Source organism: Falco punctatus, assembly GCF_963210335.1.
Source record: "Falco punctatus genome assembly, chromosome: 9".
Taxonomy (NCBI): Eukaryota; Metazoa; Chordata; class Aves; order Falconiformes; family Falconidae; genus Falco; species Falco punctatus.
Window position 1 is genome coordinate 37,338,828 of NC_137589.1, and position 25,885 is coordinate 37,364,712.

The 25,885-nt window shown below is 35.1% G+C and overlaps 1 protein-coding gene across 1 annotated transcript in view; it reads right to left on the reverse strand.

Moving 5' to 3' along the window:
• Positions 1–1,805: 1,805 nt before the first annotated feature.
• Positions 1,806–25,885, reverse strand: part of RAB11FIP2 (RAB11 family interacting protein 2) — a 34,111-nt gene continuing 10,031 nt past the window's right edge. The window contains exons 2-5 of the mRNA XM_080401040.1: positions 23,648–24,090; positions 22,486–22,948; positions 10,175–10,220; positions 1,806–6,462 (exon numbers count right to left, since the gene is read on the reverse strand). Of these exons, the coding sequence (XP_080257166.1) occupies positions 6,235–6,462; positions 10,175–10,220; positions 22,486–22,948; positions 23,648–24,090 (1,180 nt within the window). The 3' untranslated portion in view covers positions 1,806–6,234. The remainder of the gene's footprint in view (positions 6,463–10,174; positions 10,221–22,485; positions 22,949–23,647; positions 24,091–25,885) is intronic.

The window sequence follows — 25,885 nt, forward strand, 5'->3', positions numbered from 1 at the left end:
AAATACATTGCAATAATCTCCATGTAATAGCCATTGGCTTCCAGCATTGAATTTACTGTTATTTATATAAACATTGCCCAATGCCACACAGTTTTCAAATTGTGCTGTACTTAGTGTGGTAGCCTTCTGTCATCGTTACTCAGTAAGCAGAGCAGGCAAGAGAAAATAGCTTCTTTTAGCAGACAGTCTTACTCCTCTCTCTCATAAAATGGCACTATTACAGAATAACCCAACAAAATAACCCAACATTTTGTTAATGTACGATAAGAGACAGGATTTGTTTTTCATTGTCGTTATTTATAACTTTACTAATGTGCCCCGTGTTACACAAAAGGGCAATGCATCCCAAGTGCGCTGCAGCCAGAGCTTGCACAACATTCCCATAAAAACAATTTAAAACATGGAAATGAAATCCCGGGTCTTCCTCTCTATGGTTCCATAAAGAATTAGCTTTAATAAATGTAACTGGAGAGAGAATTGTCCTTAATAATCCTTCTAGTTTACATCTAAGTGTTTCAATAGCTTTTAACTGTTAAACTATATTTAAAATATCCTTGATAACTTTTATTATGGGGTTGAGATGTTAAATAATGAAAACCCCAAAATCAACTCCATGCTGAGGAAACAGGAAACTATTTAATCAAGCTGGGCTCTTACATTGACAACAGAATTACGGTTGGTATCAACTAACATACATTATGCCTCTGAGGCAGGGAAATTGCGCTGGCTCCATTTTCAGATGGGCATAGGAACTGAGATTAGTTACCAATGTGAATTACAGATGGAAACTGGTATTTAATATGCAGCGTGGTGCTTTCAGAAACCTGCCTTCCTCCTCTGTCCTCACTCCTCATCTACTCACCCATCAGGACAGTTGTAAAGTCAGTGAGACACGGCATGAAACAGCTGATGGAAACCTGCACAACAAAGCATGTGTAAGTACAGGCACACCTCAAAAAATTACACTGCTTTCCCATATCCACCACATTCCATGGATACCTCAAAGAGAAGAACCCTTTCTCATTCTCCCAAGTTCAGAGTTGTACAACAAAGGACCCAGTCACAGAGCAAGTTAACTGCAAGGGAATTGCATCCCAGGGAAATTCAAGCCTCCAAGTAATGGGGTGAACTACTCATGGCGTTCTTTTCCTGGGTCAGGACCACTCTGCATATCTTCTTAGCACCCAGAAAACCTACTATTGTCAGGGGACAGACTTTGCTGCCTTGCTGCCTCAAGGAAGAGGAAAAGATGACAGGCGAAAGCATTCCTTTTCTGAGAAAAGCATGCTGAAAAACTTCTGTGAGCATTGGAAAAAAATACCTATGGACAAGGGAGAATGCCCTGGTTTTCTGCCATTCTGGCTGCATTTTATTCTGTCAAGCATGAAGAGAAATATGCATCATGTTTTCCATATAAAAATTTTGCAGTGTTTGTCCTCATGCTAAATGCAGTTCTGGCCTGCAGTGCCGAAGAACTCCTAGTAATATCTACACAAACACAGAATCAGAGGAATGGTGCATTTAAAAGGACTGCAGCTGTCACACAAAAGACGACACACATACTAGTGCATTTAAGAACATGCCATTTTTTTCACTAATTATACATTTTGGACACTACTGAAGAGATTTCTCTTAACGGCTACCCTGCAAACAGCTGGGATATTCATTTAGAGCTGTTCCTAAGGAAATACACTTCTCTGGAGTCTGAGAGTCTTCACAGCATGGTTCTTTCAAACACATATTTAAGCGGAGCTTAAAGCGTTACATGCTTTGCATAACACAGATTAATATCACAATTCGAGAAATACTGCGGTAGTGCATTGTGGTGCTTTATTAGTGTTAGACATGCAATATTTATTTAATGAACAGAAATGAAAATATTAAGATAACATTTTAATCAAATTAAAGGAGTTGAAGTTGCAACAATGAAACAAAAAAAGTTTTTCATGCATTCTAAGTTTATAGTTTTCACATGTGCATATAGTTGTGATTCTGTACCATTATTAAATGTAGACAAACTACCATTGATTGCACGAGACGAAAATCAACTCTTAAGTTATAAGTAATGTTCATATCTTTTACAGACTTCCTATATAACCTGGATCTTCAGCTTTTTGGAGTATGTTGTAATACAAGACATCTGGAAGCTTCTAAGATGAATAGGAATGGCTCTACCATTTGTAGCATCCAGTGGCTTCCTCCATGTACAAATTATGAAAGATAAAGCAAATGCCCACCATGCCTTAGGAGACCCATGACTTCAGAAACAGATCTCAACAGCCTTCATAAACAGATTAAAGTGCTACCTATTGCATATTAAATACTTCCAGTGACTGTATTTACATTTAGAAGTTATAAATCCCTGAAAACAGGGTTTCATACTGAAAGTGCTGACAGACCCTTAAATCTAGCATCATCAACACAGCAGTGCTATAATCCTTCACCGTGGACTTCAAACAGAGGAAGTTAGTCAACATGCTTTAAATATCACCATTTTAAAAGCCCACAGCTAATGCGCCTATTGTATCTACAACAGTAATGGATACATAAAGAGCAAAAAAGCATGAGCTTGCTTTATATACTTGATATAGGACAATAATTTTTCTTTAAAGCTGGAAGTGTAAACAAACCTCCAGTGCAGCAGTAAACATATTAAGACAGCAGTTCTGTTTGTTTTAAGATGCATGTAAGAAAGGGGCATCCTGTACAGAAAGAATTGCAGCCTAGTACCTAATGAGCATGATTTTCATTAGGTCCCCAAATCATGAAACCTTCCTAAATGCAAGGCAACATTTTCACAGCTGGAAAATTACAAATAGTTCTTGATACAGAGCCAGCAGCAATAAATGTAGTTATGTATAATCTAGGGAGAATGCTACATTCATTAGTAGGTGGAAAACCAAGCTAAACATAAAATACAGCAGCAAGAGGTAACATACATAAATATTAAACATCCTTCTGGAATGGCAGAAAGTTTATATTACTTACAACATTAAAGTATGGCCATGATATTTGTTCTTTAAAGTAAGTAAAATACATGGCTATGAGCAGAGGTGTTCAAAGGATAACTTCAAAGTATAGTGTGTGCATGGATGAACTTTAATGCTAATTTTTGAGAGAAGAAATCAAAATAATGTAGAGATATCCAAAAGGTTCATCCCTACATTTCAAAGGGCAAGAAAGACTGACTGTAAGTGGCATGTTATTGTGGTTTTAAAATGATCTACAAGAAAGTTTACAATTTTATCCTATGGCAGAAACAGAATTTCCTTTGTTTGCAACATATAAATCACTCTGTATGAAATGTTTTCATTCAAAAGCTGCATGGTTCAAAAAATACACTTGGGGTGAAGATGCTTTGCAAAAATAATCTCAAAATACAGAAAAATGTGAAAATTTTCTTTCTAAGCAGAAAATTACATGCATGTAATCTTTCCAGAATTGCTCCAAAAGTAGCCTGTATCTTTAGTTGTAAGAACTCTATAAAAATATTTTCATAGTTGTAAATGTCCCATTCTGCCTCTCTTAGTAACTTTACCTTGTCCTAAATTGCATTTGTCATTCTCCCCTTTTTCTTGACAAACAGTTAGAAACAAAAGGTGCTTTTATTCACTTACAGATCAGATAAAGACTAGATAGCACATTCAAAGCTTCACTAAATTTCTCCACTAATGCACAAAAATTGATCTTTTCGCTACCTTTAATCTGCTTATCGTTCCTGGTATGCAAATATGTCAAATGATCTGCTTTTAGTCAATTATGCAGTTTGATATTCTACATTTACATTCTAAAAGGAGTGATTTCAGAGGTGCTAAATATAGTAGAGTTTCATTTTAATAATTATAAGTTGGCTCGCAAGTGAAAAGTCATTGGAGCATATTCTCTGGTTAGTTTATTTGTTAAACCCCATTGGTGTGTATGATTCAATCATCAGAGATACTACAGATGGTCTCATACCACTTAGTTTGAAAATGACTGTGGAATTCAAAACAATTGCACAACACTTCCCCATTAACGATATGAGAAAACCACTTGCTTTGGCCAAACATTTGAAAATGTTTAAGATCTTTTATGGAAATACTGAGTAACTGAAATACATCTTGGTGTAATTAGGAAATTAAAATCTAATTGAGTGCAAAACCTAACTTCCAACAGTAAACGTACCATAATGTAGTACATAACCTTTGGCACTTTGTATATATTACAATAAATTTACAGTAATTTAGATCTTAAGTGGGTCAAAAGAACATTCACGTGGTTTATGAGGTACCGGACTTGATAAATCCTTAGGTTGTCAAAAGAAAGATTACCTGATAAGTGGGCCCGTTGCTGCGCTGCAAATGTCTAAATGCAGAGCACTACAATTAGGTGGGGCTTGAATCACTCAGGCTCCATTCAGGCACAATGATCTATGCTAAGGGATCCCAACGGTGGGCTGGGAACACTCAAACTGCATATGTTTTAGGGACATAGCACTAGGGAGATGGGAGGTAGTTGCTAAAAAAATAATAAAAAAAAAGAAAATAAAAAGAAGAAAGAAAGAAGAGAAGAAGAAAAAGCCAAGTATGAGTAAATGAAATCTGAGAACAATTGTACAAAGATGTACTTTTTTCTAACAGGAATAATTCTGTGCTGTCATACAATACTAACATTATCAAAAGCATTCAGATAATAGAACTTTTCCAACTTCTCCAGGTCATAATTATTCAAGATATTACTGTTTTTTGTGGTTTTAAAAATGAAAACATATTTAGATCTTTTACAACAACAAAAAATTGGAATTTAATTTTAGAATTTTCTTCCTGCCCAGCAACAGTGATTACATGGTGTTATAAGAAAAAAACCCAAGCAGATCAGGTGTAGAAAAATAAGAGGAGGAAAAGACAGACAGTTCTCTATACTCTGTACCTTATTTTAATATCATCTTACTGTTTCACAGCAACAGAGAATCCATTTGAGACTCTCAGGAAGAAAATTAAAATATCTATTTATGTTAATATTGTGAGGATTCTTCTCCTATAGTATTTTCCCATTATACATTCATCACTATATTTTGTCAATTTACTGAATAACAGATACCTTTTTCATATGTCATTTTACAATTATTAAATCATCAGGAAGACATTTACTACATTCTTTCACTTGGCTCAGTGAAAACTGACTTTTAGAAGTACTTACACACATATAGATTTTTTTAAATCAAAAGCCTTTCTAAGTACTCTGTATGTCTTTAAGCAACATAGCCTATTTCTAAAGGCATATACTTCCTTGTCATAAGATTAAAAAAAACTAAGACAGATATGTATCATGTAAAACTCAACCTTAAATTGAGTCAGTTATGTATTTTTTGAATTATGTCACTCTGTTCATTTCTCCTACATTTTCACTGTAGCAGACTTTGATTGAACAAAGTATTCATATCTTTATTCCATACTTTCCTCCAGTCCTACCTCCGACTCTATTAACACTGTTCAAAGTACTTTAACATATAAAAAGGCATGCAATAACTTCATACAAAAAAGATCCTCAAAACAACCTTATGTCATGAGCTCACTACCAAAGTTCAATAATTATACACAAAATTCAGCATTTAAGTGTAAAATAACTGACTCCAGCACGTGCCATTACTGGAATGGCATGGTATTTTTTACACTGTTATACAAAAAGCACATTGTATAGAACACAGCATTTACTCTGCAAGGACTGTGCATCACTGTTTTCCTCTGTGTAGAACAAACTACATTCCATTGCAACAAACCACATGTAGGTTTAGTGAAGTGTACTACACTGGCTTGAAAACAGTGGTCTTGATGGCATGCTGTAATATCAGAATCGATATATTTGCATAATACCAATAATCAGTCAAGAAAACATTCATAACAGCACAGGCTTCCCAGTTGAAACTGCCACATGGTGAACACTAAGCTATTACATAAACTGCATGAACATATTTAATGTGCATTATTAACTGTACCATAACCATTCTGTACCTAAAGATGTTCTCAAAAAGGAAAAAAAATAATATTCAGGTAATCTAACAGAATATTAATTTTGGCAGTCCCTGCTAGTGTCTGGAGTAAAAAACAAACAACCCCCCGCCCCGTGCCACAGTCCTGTCCTCCCTTGATTCCTGAAATTTCTTAGGAGAAAAGAAATAAACAGAAGTTGAAAAGTTAATGTGTGATTTCCTTCCACTACTGTATTCAGCAGAAAGTACCATCAAGTATTGCTGTCTCAGCTTTTGGAAAATTTGCCAGCTTTTCGAGAAGGTTCATATGGCACTCTGAGAATACTAGGTGTTTCTTCCATTACTCGTACAAGAAGATTATCAATGTAATCCTCAAGTTCACGAATATGGGTGTCCTTCTTCTTAAGTTGCTCTTTATGCTTCACCAGCTCCTGCAAAACCTCTTCGTAAGTAAGGTTACGGTATCCTGCAGTGGCATCAAAAGGATTTCCATCCTACAGGTAAGTTTAAGAAAAACAAGAGATTTTATTAAATAGTTCAGTGTTCTGGACAAGTTGATGGGTTATCGCTTTTCATATGTTTCTCACATGCACCTCTTGACAGAGGCAACTTTCCTTAGGCAACACACCTCCATTTGCTCTAGAGCTTTTCCCTCCAACTCCCCCACTGGAGCAGACAACTGGAGACAGGTTGCCCAGTTCGAAGTTTCCCAAACTGTCATCTCAGAAAAAAATACCGTTCTCAGTGAGATGTATACACCGTCAATGACCGTACCGATCAGTAAGCACAAGAACAATTAGCAGGTTCACTTTGGGAAACCTTCATTACAGAAGAACAAGAGAAAGAGCCCTGAGAATTCAAGTCCCGCTGTAACTCTCCCAAGTTCTCGCCTTTTGAGCGTATCACAGCAAAACATTTACTTAGCTTTAAATGACATCAGCCCTCATCTGTCTTTCATATTGTATTTTTAGTCATCAGTGGTCCTCCAGGCCTTGGCCAAAATCATGTAACAAAACTTTTCGATTTAAAATTTTAGGTGAAACTAAAAGGCTGCATCTTGTTTGCACCAGAGCACTTACGACAGAAATGTGTACTACTGAAAGAGCCTGCTTGCCTGCTTGGATGCAGCAGGGGCCCAGAATTAAGCAGCAGGGAAAACAATTGTTTCTGTAAAAATTTCTGACAACTCAGCAAATGCAGGTATTAGCAGAGATGGACAAATTAATCCCCTTAACAAAAGGCAACAAGTGATCCAAAATACTATAAACGACAATGTCTTATTCTGTGTCAAGATTAGCTATGACTTCAAGTAACCAGATTATGAAAAATTTGGAAATGCTTAATTGAGAAAAAGATTGTGAGATTTGGGTTATAAAAGTACTAGCACAGTTAGACATGCTAAGCAAGAAGTTTTATCTGATTCAGAAATGGAGACATGTGGAAGATACAGAACCTCTAATTAAGAAAAATAATCTAATCTTTCAAATTCTGCACCTCTAACAGGGCAGAAGAAGAACACAAGATAGCTTTTGTTTACAGTAGAAACTTGTCATTAAAAATAATAAAGCTTGCACAGCTACCAAGCACAAACAACATAGTAAAGTCATATTCATTCCCTTTCCATGCTCCATTCCTTTTCTTTCCATGCAGCTCCATATTTGCACATTGGCATATGCTGAATCATTAAAATACACGTGAGAAAAGTTTTCAAATAAGCCTAATTAAAGATGATGGTGCAATAGGCTGAAGTACGACACCTCAATCAGCCTCTCTCCATCAATTATAGTACAGTAGGTCTCAAAAATATGTGCTTTTAAGGGTTTCTCACTACATTTGAGATATTTAATGTCACATTTATGTACCTGTATTCAGTATTTGAAACCTACCAAGTTACAAGACTGTAAGTGATCAATAACAACTCCCACTTTATTAAAACAGTTAACTTGAAATTTATAAATCGGTAATTGATTTCCAACAAGTATAGAAGAGATAACTATACTTCACTTTGTGGTCATTGTATTTTTAGCACACTTTCTTCTACAAGATGGAAATAAAATTTTCTCTTTATGGTACTAAATTTTTAAATAAGATTATTAACAATTCCATGTCTAAAACACAGTGTTTCCCTAATTTTCTGATTTGACAAAGGAACAGGAATTAAGAGGCAATGATGTCTTTGATTATTATATAAACTTTACTGGAAAATTGTGCGTGATACATATGCTTTAAAGATGTTTTGTCATACACATGCTCCATATAGATCTTGGGGGGGGGGGGGGGGGGGGGGAATAACCTATCACATTAATTACACAAGAAAACTCCAGTTAAAGGATGTTAGGACTTGGAAATAAAGCTTGTTAAAGAAGATTTTAAATGTTCCGTTTGAGCAAATAAGCGATACTTGAATGTGCAAGGAACAACTATATCTTTACAAAAACAGATACTAAAATTTTGATACAAAACATTAATCTTATAATGAATTATTAAGGGAAAAAAATTCTGAATCATAAGCTGTGCGAAGAACGACTGTCTCAGCTACAGAATATTACTGGGGTACACGCTGACAGCCAGAGGAAACGGACTTAGATAAAATGAAGTCTTGGCAATTTCTGATCATCTCTTTATTGTTCTAATGAGGAATTCTGCTCTGGGAATACCATCTAAGCTACTTTCACATCTTTTGTCCTACTTAGTTCATCTTCCTTTCAGTTCTTAATTAGGCCTTAAAGAGCTCACACCGCCCTTTCAACTGGCTACTTCTCCCATTTAAACACTGCTTTCAGAGACAGGTGTTGGCACCAGAGTAGAAGACATACAAACATAATTACTAAATGTGATGCACAAGGAAGAAATATAATAACTTGGTGAGGGCTATTATTGCAGAACCTAATAATAAATTACTTCGAACACCTTAGAAAGCAATCTTGAATATTTGAAAAAATAATAATCAAATGGTTTAATTCAAAACTATGGTTGAGATATATTTTCTTCTCCACCTAATTTGTATTTTGTATTAAATGAGCACCACCTCATAATCCTACAACTGACATTTAGGATAGCTGGTATTGCAAAACAAAAATCATCAAGGATTTCTTTTATCACCTTTAAATCCTTTAAATAAAACAATTCACATCTTATTTCTTAAAAGAATTAAACAGATGCTTTTACCAGCAATAAATTACATGATTTGAGGTAGTGTATTTGCAAGCACATAGAAACTGTAATTATGGTTACTTTACAGACAATAGCTGCTAAGTTGAATCAATTTTTTTGATGTCGCTTTTTGTCAGAGATTAAGTAACCGCCTGGTAGAATTCAGTTTACTATCTGATCAAAGGCAGCCTTCATATACTCTGACATCTCCCACCAGTTAGTTACATTATAAAAACTTGGGCATTTACAATAACATCAAATGTTATTACAATGCATTTACATAAACCAGAAAAAAACCCAAACAGTACAAAGTCATATTTGCTTGTGAAACTTGTTTTCTATATATTTTAAAGATTGAAAGCAAACCCACTTTTAAAGATTTTATCTATTCACAGAACAAATTCTAGTAAGACTGTATTTTCCTCCAACAAAAGATGCTGCATAGGAAATCTGTGGATTTTTTTTGTCTTTTCTTAGTACACAATTTATTCTAGGTTCTTTTAGAGTCAAAAGAATATTTTGAGTAACAACTTCAGGTATTTCTTTTTTTAGTGTTTACTGAGAGGCTGTTCATTTATTATTTTGCATTATTACTCCTATCATGTATGAGTTCATTACTTACATTTTGATTTGCCATTTAAAGACTGTCTTTAGGTCTCCAACTATAGTGACAGAAAACTCCTGTTAGGTCAATTAATACATCACTGCCTAATGCAGAGTTCCTCACCTGACTACTACTTCTCTAGAGTCATCCGAAATACCCCAAAGCAACAGTTCTCTTTTTTACTTTCTGTGCAAACATCTGATATTTCCCTTCTTCTCTACATCATCATACCAGAAGTACACTAGATATTGAGTGTAAAACTCTCCTTTACTTCCAAATTTAAATTAAGCCTGTAATTTCCTAATTAGATTTTCTGGATATGTCAAAAGAAAAAACAAAACCCCCAACATTTCCTTATGAGAGGTTAAACAAGATTAATAGCTTATACTGTGTCAAGTGCCAATTAGTTGGCATTTACTGATGGCTTTCCATAATACCTCATAACTCACCATTGTTTTCCTGAGGTCTTCAATGCCAGAAGGATTTGTATTAAAACTGTGGAAAAAAAACCAAAACCCCAAATATTAGCAGTGCATACTTAGCTGACGAAAACATCTACCAGAAGACACTACTGAATGAGGCACATAGCTGTAAAATATTTAATATGATTGTTTTCTTGACTTGTTGAATTCAGGAAAAGTAGGGAAATATTCAAAGTTAATGGAAATTTTAATATATTAGTTGTTCATACTTTTTTGTATTTTCCATATTCTTTTTGTCATAAGATTTTAATAATTAAGAAACGCAAGAAAAGGTATTACTGATTAGGCTTCCCTAGCTCTTCTCTTATCTCTGGACTTACCTTGAGCTTCTAAGCAAAAAGTGGCACTTTAAATGAAATAGACTGGAAACAGGGATGAGATTGTTAACAAAACCCTGCAGACTAGCATGTATTCCCAGCTTTCATGGCAGCTGCTAGAGGAGTAAGGTTTTTTAGAAATTCCAGTGTGACCATCAGCTCAAGCCAGAGCTCAAAAGCCATCTTAGGACAGCACCATTTGCTCCATACTTCAAACTGAGTAAATAATCTATTATTTTATAAACCTAGCAATTATCCCACATATCCAAAACCCAAAGCTGTTTCACGATGTTGTTGCGTTGAGATTTTTTTCTTCCTCAACTGCAAAAGTGCAACTGATATTGATAAAAACAGCCATTGTCTACGTGTCAGGCCTACTGGTCTCTCAGGTCGCTGTAATTATTAGCAAGTATCTTCAAAAATCAGTGCTGCTATGCTCTTATGTACTTGCTACAGCAAGTTTGGAGAGAAAACAAACTCTCAAAATGTGTTTAGAATTTTGATATCTCCCACAAATACTATTCACTTGGTAGCATCACAGCAGACATTCTTTCACACGACAGAAACTACTAGGCAGATTGCATGTACTGGCTGTCACGGGTGGCATTTGACTGAGAATAATGCAAAAAGTTACAAAAATATATTTACACTTTCTTATTATTTTAAAGGCAGTTTAAAGTAAGGAACATGTATTTTGTGACTGTTCATCGCTCTGCTATCTGAATTTATAAGCCATATATTTCATGGTATAGAAGTGGAAAGGACATAATTTACAAATGCGTATTACATAAAATATAAAACCTGATAAAAAATGTTTACAATTTTTTTTTTACATTAGAATTTTTATTCTGTACATTATTTTTCATTTCCAAAGAAGGCAGTTTTTTTGCTCATAGAAAAGTCTTGGGAACGATCTGCTGGACTGAGGATATTGGATAAAGATTGGATTACACCAACAGTCACAACTAGAAACCAAGAGGTGTCTGACGAATCAAGTTCTGGCTAATTCCCATTATACCTGTTTGTAACAGTGATCCGCAGCAGCCTGCTTAGTTTGCTGGAGACCAGTTTTGAATGAGGGGCCTCTTTCATCGGGTATTGTCTAAAAAGCTAAAGGCAGGAACCCTCCCTCACAGCCCGCCTTTTAGTTTCACACTGATGTGTCAAACACATGATGAACTTGCTTCATTCATGACTGCCTTTCGTGATCCGAGTACAAAAAAAAAAAAAAAAAAAAAAAAAAAAAAGAGTTAACTGAACTGGATCGAATTAGCTTGATGAAAACCAAGAATGTCTCTATTTAACGAAGTGTGGCGTTAATTTGGGATATCTTTCTTTTGGGACTGTTTCCTCATGTTAGACAAGATATAGAATAATACAGCCTGACTGCTCAACTGAGTGACTTTCTGAAAGGTTAAAAAAGCAAGAACTTTCATTGCCTTGAATGACTTTATAGTTTCTGTGATATAAGTTCTAGGCCTCTTTTTTCATAGCAGCAGCTTAAAAGAAAAGCAGCAGTTCTGACTATGAAACGTTACGTTTGAAAATTAGAAATATAAATCACTGGCAATACAGCCTAATTTTTTTTTTTTTCAGCTAAAAAACCTGCAATTGTTTCTCTAACATTGTGGACATTTTAACTGCAATTACCAAAGCGCACATCTGCGTATTTTACACGAAGCAATTTGAATATACTTGCAAAAAATGAAAAACTATTAAACCAAATATTCCCCAATAAAAACCCAAACCCCATGAATACCTTTACTTATAGTTTAAAGAGATACGTGGAAAATTTACTGTTTCTCAGGGAAGAAACAGGTGCTGAGATTGCATATAACATTTTTAAAAATCAGATTGTCTGCCTGTAAGGTGGGAGCTCCGCGGCCCCACTGAGCCCCGCAGGGTTTCCTGCCAGTGCTTCCAGACCGAGGTGAGCGTGAGCAGATGCAGGCTCTCGCTGTTGCACCCATAACTCACTGTCCAAGGACCATGCAATACCTCAAAAGAAAATACTGTAAAATTATGAATGCATACATTTGGGGGAGTTGCATGTTTGGTGTACTGAAATTCATGAAAGTGTTTATGTTTTAATTTAAATTTCATCACAATAATATACCCCTAAAGCTACCATCTCACTTGATTACTGGTAACAGCTTACAGAAAACATGCCTCTAGGACTACAGCCCACATGCTGTACAACCATCGTAAGCCTCCTTTGAGCAGCCGTTTTCTTGACTTCATAAAAGCATTCCAAAATCACTGATCTAAGCAATTATAAAAAATAATGTCATTTTTTTACTGTGTTACAATCACAGTTCATACTGATAGTGCTAGTTATAGTCCCATCTCTGTTTTTTCCCCAGGGTTTGATAAATTGGCAGGGAACTTTTGCTATGGAAGCGCAAAAAAACTATTCATAGCTTGGGAAAAAGTGTTTCTCTTTTTGGGTGGTTTTTTTTTTTTTTTTTTTTTTTTTTGAGTGCAGTTTACTGTGAACAGTGATTGCAAAAAACTGGCACTGTGGGATTCTATAATTATTGTTTCTCAGTTATGCCCAAACTAAATTTGCTCAGTTTACAAGTAAAAAGATTTTTCTTTTCTCACAAATGGACTTTCTGCCAACTCACTCTGAGAACTACAGTCAAACTGAGTTTCTCTGGCTCATCGTTATTAACGCTGTGTAACTCCCAGGTGTGGTTATGTCTGAGTCTAACACCCTCCCACGGACATATCTTTCAACCGACACAAACTGGCCTGACTACTCCTCCTCCTGCTCACTGAAAAGAGTTCATCCACCTTCCTGCTTCTGTGTCCCTCACATCTCAAGAAAGCAAGTCATCTTCTACCTTTCCCACTTACCCAGACAGCACAAGCAGCCCCCCTCTCCACCACCACCGAGTCTTGTATGCCTCAAGGTGATATCCCAGGTCCTATAATGATTTTTAACAGTTTTGTCTCTTACAACTACTAAACGTTCATTCACTCCAATCACCTTTGAGAAAGTTAGGAAATAGCCACAGGGAAGTAAATCACACCAGCACAGATTCAAAATCAGCTGCAGCACAACCAGGGAGGCGACGCTGACCATGCAAGCCACCAACTCCTACATCGCCCCCCTACCCCACTATAGGTAGAACAGACTCCTTCGATCTAGTACAGCAAACAGTCACATCCCCCATTTCACTCATCTGGAAATTCAATTGGTTTCCTTAACAGTTACTTTATATCAGATATTTTTACCAGATTAAATTATATCCATTACTTCGTTGCTTGGGAAGTAACTTCCTTTATATTACATTTTTACTGAATAATAAATAAAGTTTGTTGGAATTTCTGGGGTTTTAGTAGTTTGGATTTCAGTTTAGGTTATCTGAGATGAGAACCCTTTCCTATGGCTATGTTGCTATGGGGAAAAAAGTGATGAGAAATAAAAATAGTATAAGAATAATGGAGACAAACATACTGCAATGCTGATTCTGTACAGTGTTTTGAATTACTATTTCATAATCATAGCAAGCATATTATTTTATACTTTCTTATTTTCCCTATTTAAATATATTTCATTAGAACCACATTAAACTTACTTTTTTTTTTCATAACACCTATTTTTTATGAGGCAGCTAAATACTGCCATTACGTGTCGATTAATTGCAGCTTGCATAGAAACTTCAACACAGTGGAGATGAGCATAGGATGTATCACAAGCTCAAGTTTATGAATGCAGCTTGTAATTTTGTCTTTTGAAGTTTAATGGTAGTTATCAACATTCAAACATTAGGTCTAGTGGTTGCTTAAATATTTAGCTTCTAAATGCCCAGAGATTAAAACAATGTTTAAAAAAATCTCTGCTCTAAGTGATTTAAATGTTTTAGTGCCTGAACCATTTACTCTGACAACATTATGAATGGGAGTCACACTCCTAAATTATGCTGTATGGAAAGCATAGTTTCTTAAGGAGCAAAAGCATTTTACTTATCTTTTGCTATTCATATCAGTTATATGATCATTGTACCGTATACTAATAGAAATTAAATCTAGGATATTTGCATTAATCATTACTATTCAAAGTATTAAAATCTTCTATGTTAACTTGACATCCTGTAAAATATCCATTATATCAATAAGCTCAGTGTGAGTTTTTAGTTTTTTTTCCTTTAATATGGAATGTCTCTGAACAGGCAATTAGCAAAGCTCTACCATGTTCATTTTCCATCGGAGTTGCAATATTACTCCTATTTCTCAGTCTTTGGACTGATTCTTATTACAGTGCTTATGCATTTTTCTTTGAATTCTCACAACACATATCAAAACCTTAAAATATTAGGATGCAATTCGAGGTATTACCAATGTACTAGAAAAACAAAAGAAATTAATAAAATCAGATACAGTTAATGAAATTCAGAAACTTTGCTTTCCATAGAATATTATTAGCCTGCTGTGTCTGGCAATGCAGACATCACTTTATACTCTGAGAAGGAATGACTGTCATGTCTGGCAGCTAAGCAAGTATGGAGTAAGCATATTACCATTTATTTCACAATCAGATTCTGGGGAACATCACTTAAGACACTTCACTATATAAATTGTCCTGCTGTCAAGCCATGTTCCATGGCCTTCTGGAGTTTGTGTAACCCCAGGAGGACACAAAAGGAGTATCAGGTTTTGTTGCTATCACTCCATTTTCTTAATATTACCATAAAGTCTCATGCCAGGAGTTAAGAAACTGGACCAAACCTGCTGAACTCTGAACATAAGGCACACTTCCCTTGCAAATAATTTTCTCAAACTACATATTCTTTACACAGACTTCTCTGGAAATGGTCTGTTCATGAGTATACTGCTGCACTCTACAGAGCCCTTTAAAGATGGCAGACGTTTCTGTGAGATAAAGAACGTACGGTCTCAGAATACAGGGCTTGATAATGGTCCTGAACAATACACACTTCAAGGAAGCAGCCTTTTCTCTTGTGGCTCACATATATTTCAATTTAGCGCAGCAGAAACACAACCATGCAACTACCTAGAAGCACAGCAGCTTTGAGTTAAAACAACTCAAAAGAATTTAACAAAATTTTAGCTTTATGTATGAACACCTTCATTTTGAAAACAGACATGAATCTGAATCCACAACAAGCTGGTGACCAGTTCTGAAGCGGAGACAGATCAAGGGAAGTGGAGGCATACAGGGCTGCATTCATGAGCTCTATCAGAATGCTAGCCTTTTCCTTCCAAAAATATAAGTATCTTAAAATAATGGCACTTGTACTTGCACACTGCTGGACGCATTACTTGTGCAAATTCTTTTATTATTCAGGATTTACAAGACATTCTAAAATCAAAACCGATCTCACACAGTGTACTCAACTGAATTTTAATTAAAGTTTCTGGAAACAAACAACAACAGTTTTACATAAAATGTTAATATTTTAAAGCATATAAATATTCCTCCTTTCACTAGGCTGTTGTGCTGTGGTTAAAAAACTAATGAAGTTTTATTCTCAAGAGACCACTAAAGAACTGTTATACTAAAAGTTGTGCCAGCACTTCCATAAGAATACCTTAGTATTAGAGATCTGTAAGTCAACCAAAAAAAAAAAATCACAGAATCATTTAGGTTGGAAAAGACAATCAATCAACCCTAAAGTAAAATTTTATATTGAAATTTCCCGAAACATTTTTAAATGCTTAAAAAAAATAGCATTAATTTTGTCTTCTTATAATGAAATTGGGAAAAAAAAAAAAGTGCATCGGTTTTACATAGCTTCTGCATTTATCAACAAAGAGGCTGCATATAACTATTTAATATTTTATTTCTTTTAAGAAAATAGAACAGGCAGTGCACTTCGCATTGGTAGAGATAATATGCTTTGTGCATCCACTCAAAAAAAATTTTACACGCCATAATGTGCACCAACAGACAATGAAAGCTTGAAAAAAATGTTGTCATGCAGCCAGCAGGATGAACTTTGCAACTTTGAAAACAACGTTCCTGAAACGGACAACTAATTAGGAGTAAGTGATTGCTGGTGAAGAGTCTGCAAAAGTCAAGATTAATACTAGGTATTCCTATAATAGCTATCTAAGAATGGATTGTTCCAACGCACTCCAGTAATGTCCCAAATACTGTGACCACTGCTTTGTAGTAGCTTTGCAAAAGATTTCATTCTTCTCTCGTGACATGCAGCGATCTTTCTAAATTGAATCAAAACAGTCCTGGCAGAACAGACTAAGAATCCTTTCATGACTTCTGCTTGTTCTGTAGTTCCCCCTTACCTTTCACATGCCGGTAATGTGTTTATTTTGCTGAAATAACGCTTTACTGACAGCTTTACCACACTGAATTAACAAATTTTAACAGTCTACAGTATAATTAAAGCACTGTCATAGCCTATCAATATTGTACCTAGACTATAGATAATCACAGTTGACTAGACATAAGTCTAGTCAAATTTCAGCAGAGAACTGACAAAAATTCATTTCAGGAAAAGCAATGCAGAAGTACACTGCTCTTAAAGACAGGCTAACACTGACAGGAGCAACAAAATTCTGAAAATATCACAGTTCACCTGATGTCATTTTTTCACTAACAAATAAATACACGTTAAAATGTCAGAACAGATTTTATTACTCTAGCAAACAAGCAATTAAATGTTAGAGATCAACATTTTTGAACAAGGCACATGAAAATTAAAAATAGCAAGTTGCACGGTAAACTGGAAAAGGATGACCTACTTGGTAAAGAAATACACAGTCATTCCAACCCTTTGATCTGACCAGGCAACTGCTGGGGTTCACTCCAATGTAGCCGTGGCCAGTAACTATGTCTCTGGCACATTGTATGGAACAGGTGAGACTGAAACCATTTAACAGTCATTTATCTTTGATGAAGTTATTGCTCTAATAACTTCTCTTCACTGTGGTTTAAGCTAACAGGTTTTACTTTACAATGGCAGTTGACTACAGACAGGCACCTGCTCTACTAACAGCTCAACAGACAAGCAGTAACCTAGAAAGTCAGAGCAAAACCGTAATTTTGCAAAAGCTTTTCTAACTAGTTAACTGTCACACATAGAAGATTTTAGTATTTGCTGAAATGTTAACAGATGTCAGCTGTTCTTTCAACTTTAATACGATCTGAACACATTGCGGTTATCAAGAGCCTCATGTTTTCATGGCACCTCACTTGTTTGTTTTTTTCCAAATCTAGTAATGAACATATCAAAATGCAGAGACATTGCTTATTTCAAACATTACATCCATAGGGAAAAATGAAACTGCAGATACTAATTTGTTTGGAACAGGCAACATTGGAGAGGCAGGCAGCTCTAACAGCTACGTGTGATGACAGTATGAGGGAGAGGCTGAAGAAAATAACCACATTCAGAAATGTATTTCTGAATTTGTAGACAAAGCAGAAAGATCCAAAATAGATGAGTTTAAGGGTTGGATTGAGTTTTTGGGGTGGTGTTGGTGTTTGTTTGGGTTTTTTTTAGTTGCAATTTTTAAAGTAAGCTGAAGCAATAAAAGAGCACAGAAAAAATAAATACTATTGTTACATAAATAAACATTGTTACAGTGAATCCTAGTAAGATACACGTCACTTTCTCCTCCACTATTCCATCTTCCACACTGCTTAGAATGCAACATACTTTTTGCCAGATCTTGAGATAAAAGCATAACTAGTATGTAGACACAAGCTTTATCTTCTTTTCTGTAAGTATAACAGTACTTAGGTCATGGAAGTGCCACTTTAAAGGGTTTTTAAAATGCATTTCTCTGTATATTTATACATATATGTATACACAGACACACGCTTACATATAAAGTTTCTTAGAAAGCTCCAAACATCTATCAATTCAGTTTCCCAGATCTGGAACTCGATCAGACTAGTAACAACCTGTCAGCTTTAAATATTGGACTATTTGTTTCCCTGTGTCCAGTGCCTAAGATCTTGTTAATTACCTAAACTCTCTTTCTGTAGGTCTTGTTAATTACCCGTCTCCTGTCTCAGAGGACCTTGTTAATAACTTGTACAATCTCTCTAAAAAGGTCCTAATAACACATTAAAATTAAAGATGCTTTTCTTTTAGCACTTGTCAAGTGGTGTAAATTGAGAAATTTTCACATCAGTTTATTAGCCTACTGTAGTGTATTTTCCTAAACACAAACAATTTCAGAGAAATGATGCACAAGGTTTGGTCGTGGCACAAAACAATCTTTGTTTTCCAGGAGTACCCTCAATTTCTCTAACTGTGTTCAATACAAAAATCCACGTGGCTCCTAATTGCAAATTAACCTTGAGAGCCATGACAACAGCAGTAATTGTAAGAATTAATGCAATTTAAGATAATATTAGCTAAAACTTTCAAAGCAGTGGATTAAGAAGTACGAAGACAAAACTATTATTAGTAAATGCTGGTTTAAAATACTAGACATATTGTGTGCTTAAAAATTCTTCATTGGCTGTATGATATAAATCCTCTGGAACTAACAGGTTCTGTAATATTTGCAAAACCAGCAAATTTCTGGTTTCACTGTGAGACTGAAGCATTTTTAAATTGTCAAGAAATCAGCTCATAAATATCTATATTACTCCTACACCAGACAATAACACCCCCCCAATCTTAACACTTATGTAATACTGAAATACCATCTCTATAAACCCCTTAAAAAACCACTAATTTCTCCACTTAGCATTCGTAAGAGGTAACAAAATATCATCCCCATTTTACAGATCAAGAGCAGGGAGACTAAGAGATTTAACCAAAGCCATAGACAAGCTTTTGCCAGAGCAGAGATTAATAGAAATTAGGGGGCCATATTTTGTGATTTCCTGACAACTAGTATTATACACAAACCAGGCAGGTTTGTTTTGCTTTTCCAAAATACTTTTTAAACCTGCCTGAAGTAAAAATAATAGATAATATTAATGAAAATAATAATTTTCAGATAATCCTGGGACAACTGTTGCTGAACCACTTCTACGTTTTCTGTACCAGCAGCTGAGAAACACGTGGAAGAGGTATTTATCATTCTTTCAATTAATAAGTAAGAGTAATTAGTGCCAGAGTATGCATACAGCCCGTCAGCACTTAATGACTGGTTGGGTGAAGGGCTCTTCAGCAACTCTATTCTGCAACTCACCTAGCCATGAGTTAGTGATGTTGTTACGAGCTGCTGCCCTGCAAATCATTACTGCTTAGTCAACATTACCAAACAATTAATTAGGATGGACTTGAGGCTAACCCAAAGCTCACTAAAGTCACTGAAAAGACTCCCACTAACTTTACAGACATAGGTTCATTGGTGCTAAGAACCTGACCTTCACATTACGCACACGGAGGAGCCGAGTTTGGTCAATCTTTTTGAGGGTAGGGAAGAGGGTTCATGTGGGGTTTCTTTTCTTCCACTTTGCATTATCTCCAGCCTGTTCCCACAGACTGAATGCCCTTTTGTGGCTACAATGTGCTCCTGGAATACATCTTCCAGTTGAGTTTCATCAGGAAGTAATCCAGTTCACATGCCTCGGGACCATTCCATCACTCAAACCAAGTGGAGTTAACTGGGAGAACCACCTGCAAAGCAAACTCCTCATCCACAGCAGAACACTAATTTTGGACACACATTAATAAACAGATACTGCCTGGTTTACTTTAGAAACTGTATCCATCCAAAAGAGCTTAATAGCATGTTGAGTAAATAAAAAACAACTCAAAACCCAAATTCCCTGTGTATGCTTTCTGCATGCTGAATTTGTTACTCAACCTCATTTATTTTGTGCCCACAGATTTATACAATTCTTTCTTCACAGCATTACTAGTTTGAAAAATTAAAAATGGATTCTATTCAACAAATCCTCCACAGATAAAAGGTAAACTTAAACTGTAAACTTATTAAATATGCACATTTTGTATTAGTTTCTACTTCAAAAGAAAATCATTGTACAAGATGTATTTGAAAGAAAGTGAACTTATTCTAAAAGGTTCTCACAGAACATAATACTGGAGCATACAAAAATCAAGAGCTTCTAACTTAAATTATTGCATGCTAGATATTATTCCATAATAGTTGTTTTACAGAAAAGGTCAAAATGTTTACTGTTTTTGGCTTTGTGAAAATAACAGAATATCTGTTTGTCTTATCAAAAGTTTATGTTTACATAAAAGTCAAGAACTAGTAAAAGAGGCTCATACAAAGAGGGAACAAATGACTACAGTCCTTCTGAATGGGCACTGTGATGAGCTTTTTAATTACAAAATAAAGAAAAAAAAAGTCCATCATGATTACCACTAAAGATTTATATTTATCAAGATCTGCTGCATGCAAGAACTTCAAAAGATCTCACTACTTGTATCTAGCATCTGTCTGAATATTTTTTCATTTAAAATAAAATAAATGCTATGTAATTTTAATTGTTATTTAAATGGCTTCTCTTTAAAGGAGATTATTTAAATGGAAGTTTAACTTCTGACAAACCAAGCTACATCCTAACCTTACTCTAATCTAGATAAATCATTTATTAAATAAATAATATTCTAAGACTCTGTCTGTAAACATGTTATTTAAGACACTAGGAAATGACTTGACTCATAGAAGATTCTGAGAAGATAATTCACTGAAGTCTGTTTGAGCTTCTAGCAACAAAATCTTTTCTATAGCAGTTCCATTTCAGTTCATTTATCAAATTCACATTCATGATTAGTTTTGTTGAGAAAATGATTATAAGTTTAAATCAGGAGTGCATGCATTTTAACTTAGGAATAAAATTGGGTTGGGATACAATAAGATCAAACTGTTCTAAAATCTTAAAGAACAAGAAAACAAAAAGCAACTTTTTTTTTTTTTAAAGAAAATACTACTGTGTCATTAAGGAATTAACAGACAGAAAAAGCAAATTTGTTAGAATCCTGTTTTCCATTTAAAACTGTGATTTATTTTAAAACCTTAAAATTCAAGTTTGAAGCATTTTGATTTTAAATTAAATTTCTACCAAACTTAAGTCATTAAATAGAAACATGGACTGTTAATTTCTGGCATTAATATACAGGGGGAAAAATGCAAATCAATAAACGTTAAATAATTAACTGCTTAAACATTTATCTATTGGGAACACCATACGTAAGGGGTGTGTGTATATGTTTATATATATATATATACACACACACATATGTATATATATAAAGAGAGAGATACTGTATCTTCCTGACTAGCAAACAAAAACCAGAAAGGAAACTAACTGTGGGATACAATTTTTTTTTTTTGAAGGACAAGTATACTTTGACAAACAAAGAACAAAATGGATTATTTAAATCAAAGTTTCTTATCAGCCCCGTAACCCAATTCACTCTGCTTAACACAAACTGCTGCCTTGTACGCTGACTTGAATACATACCAACTCAGCAAAGCTACAGTGAATCAAACAAATTCAAGTGTGGTAACTGCCCATGTGGGTGCTCCCATTTAGAAACACAATGGTTTTTAATTCTTGTGCTCTAACATACAGACTCTAAATGTTTTTTTTTTTTTTTCCCAAATAGTGATATCCAAAGGATTTGTTCTTATTATTCACAGTTGTTTCACCCTTTTATTTATTCCATTTCATTTTTCTTCAGCCATGAAACCTTTCCCTCTAAAAACCCAACTTAGGGCAGTGTAATAATTAGCAATGAGTGTTCAGTGAAAGCGGACAACTTTCAGGAAGAACCTATCCTGAAGCATGAACAAGGTCTTCCACAAATGCAGGTACCCAAGAACATTCACAGTACATATTAATAATATAAACGTGACTTCAAAATGAATAAAGAAAAGATCAAGCTATATATAAAGTTCATAGCTTTTACTTAGAAAGATAAGCAATGATATAAACATATATAAATCACAAAGGCTGTGTTCCTCAACACTTCACATTTTCATTTATATAACATGTTCAAGATATCAGATTGAAATACAGCAAAAACCTACCTTGAAGATGGCAACATGCTTGAAGGCTTGAAGTTTGTCATAAACGGATTAGTCGAATCATAATCAAAACTCTCCTGATGAGTTTCACCAAACGCACTAGGTGATTTCAAGTCAGTAGAACTGTCTGATCCCCCATTGCTAAGTTTATCTGACCTCCTGCTATCTTTTTTTCCAGTCACTCTTTCAAAAAGACTAACTTTCTCTTTTTTCTCTTTTTTAATTTCTTTCCTGATTTCGACAGGTTTGGAAAACAGACTTATGTTTTGATCCCATGTTGCTGGGCTTTCTTCAAATGGATTCTTCTGTCTTGGCAGTGTAGCAAATTTTTGGGGTAACGAAGCACTCACATTGGTAAATGGGTCATTCTGTGCTTCAAGTGCAGTTTCATCAACTGTGCTGTCAAGCTGGTTCATTTTAGAAGTATCAACACTTAATGTTCTTCTATGTGGAGATTTTAGACTCCCTGCAAACAATGTGTCATTAGTATATTATCAATGAGACACTATATGATAGTTTATGACATGCAGAGAACCCATTTTAGCTTAGGTCTAGAAGCTCTGCAATTGAGTCTCAGTTCAAAACGCTGCAGAGTAGCTATTTAAAAAAAATGAACCGCTGTGGCCTTAACTTCGTAGTTCAGAAATTATTATGGATAGACACTACAGCAAATTGTCATTTCCTATGTGAAAACTTAAATTCTATGAAGAAGATAGATACGACTAGTGTGCCATTCCAGAAAGCGACAGTAGTCTATCACTGCATAATAACTTCGAAAAATGTAAAGTATTTTCAGTTCTTTGTATAAATCAAGTTTAAAACTTTGGTGATAGTTTTCAACTTTTAAAATAGATTTTCATTTTTTACAAGATGTTATTTTGCCTAGAGTTCCCTCTAGAATGCAGTGCTTCACTACAACATACTCTCAAGTGAGGACGTAAGATACTCCACATTATGACCAATATGCTCAAAACCAGTAATTTATGAGTTATCACCAACTAATGGAAGTGAAAACCAAAAAAAAAAGCAAACCCACCACCAAAACTGGGCCAGCAATAATTCTTAACTTTTTGGCCTTGTAATTGCTTCATAAACTAAAGAAACAGACTTTTGAATGCTCTAATAGCAGTACACTGTAACTATAATGGTCACGAGCTTTACTTACCACCTTCATCAACTGAACCAAAAGATTCTAGCTGACGCCTGAAAAGATGAGAGTAGCCAACAGTACTGGATTTCATTTTTTCTGAAGAGACATGCGATCCCGTTAAATCTGACATTGAGTGAGCTGAGGATAGCCGCTGAGGTCCCAAAAGGAAAGGTTTTTTTGGTTTTGACTTCATTTGTACTTCACCACTACATAACTCAACGTTTGCATCGGGTATATGAGTACTTGGGATGATTGCAGAGGATGTATCCAAAAATGTTCCATCGGTTTTTCGACCCTTCATTTTGTCTTTTAGTTTAGCAAAAGGGGATTTGGTTTTGTCCTTCATTGACAAATCAAACATACTTGCTGTCATGTTATTTCTCATAAACTGAATATTGACCTTTATTTCTCCTCTGTCTTTAGTTCTCTTCCCTTGTCTGGACTCAAGGTGAAACCACCTGAAAGGAGAAAAAGAGCAAGATGTGTTTTCCAGAGGCTAGTCATTAAACTTTGGTTAGTTGTTTAACGTATCTGACAAGTATAATTTAAAATATCAAAACCAAATTCCATATAAAAAATTAAAACATTCCTGTACTGAGAAACTTTTTTGTCTGTATATGTTTTTGAAGAGAAAACTTAATAATTAAGCAAGTGTGAAGCTCTTTGCAGTGTTTACCTCTTTTGAGAGCCAAAATCAACTTTGTGGAAACTCACTGAACTTCATCAAAGCTTGGGCTCAGCAGAATTTGTATCCAATGTTGATTAAAAATACAAATACATCTTATTTTGCTATTAAAAAGAACATAATATTTTTCAAGTGGCCTTTATTTAGCAGTTATGTATATTACCTGAATGTATACTGTGTGGCAAATATTTCATTGAGTAATCTTTTCTCCTTTGATTTTGCCCAGGTTTATACGCTAGCAAATATTTTTCCCCTGTCCCTTTCTTCTAACCACTGGTTAAGATTTATGACAACTGCACTAGCCTAGCAAAGAAATATCTGAGAGCCCTGAACAGTCAACGACCGTTTCAGTTCCGCAACTGGTAGCGATGTTGATAGTAACTCCACAAGCACCATTGGCAGAACAGGAACACCCAGGTGTATCTAACAGCCACCCCCTCTGTTGCAGGTCACCAGTAGGATTAACTTCAGAAGTACTTCCACAGGCTTTGGAACACTGACATAAACCCCCACTCCTTGAAAAGAGGTCAAAGGTGTGATCATATGTTTCAAAAACCCAAGTGTGTGTCTTTGCCAGGTCCAACAAAGGCTTTATCATTAATCAAGAGTCTTATTTGTTCTCTACTGTGCTCTATTGTCCCATGGAAGCATCTCCAGAATTACTGCTCAATCTTCCTTCCACAGCTTCACCTAAAAGAACAGCCAATCCTTCTCCACACCCATCCTCAATAGTCTTTTCCTATTTCAAAAAGGGCAGAAGGGCATATTTCAGATCTGCCAGCTCTGCTGAAGTTCTCTAAACCCACTGTCAGGAGAAATGCATGCACACATACTAACACAACAGTGCGTTATCATGACAAAGTAGCTTTTGAACTGGAGACTAAGAAATTAAATTGCCTATCAACACAGATGCAAAATTGATTATGCAGTTATGAGTACATTATTCAATACTGCCAAATATAGAAAACAAGGTCAGGAAAGGAGAAAAATAACCCTCAATTTCCTTTCAGATTTCATAAGTATTTTTAAAGGTGACAGCTGAAATCAAATTTTCAGGCAGAGATACTATTTTTGAGTTGAGAAAATACTTCTAAAAGTGACCTGCCAAAGAAATAACAAAACTATAAAGAATATTATGACTTTTGTTGCTTTGTGATGTCCAAAAGGTTTTACATCCCATACTAAACCAGAATATTAAAAAATATCAGACCTTCTCTGTCCTGGCACTGGACAACATGAATCTAGACCAGTAGATCAAGAAGTTTGAACTGGCAGGAGGACAATTAAGCCTTTAGGAAGAAAGTTTTTCTTCTGTTGTGAGGTAACTTCATTTATGTATTTTAAATGAAATGCAAAACCTGAAATATGTTATGTGTTTGAAGAAGATGGATCGTTTTTCCTTTTAGTTAATAATGTTTCACTTCTTAGTAACTGGTTCCAGAAATACTTTAAGTCATCTATAGGATCGTTACAGAAAACACACACAACAGAACCAAAAGCAAATCTTTTTTTGTGATATATAATATCACAAAACCTGGAAGATAGCCTACTTTTTCCAAAACTCTTCT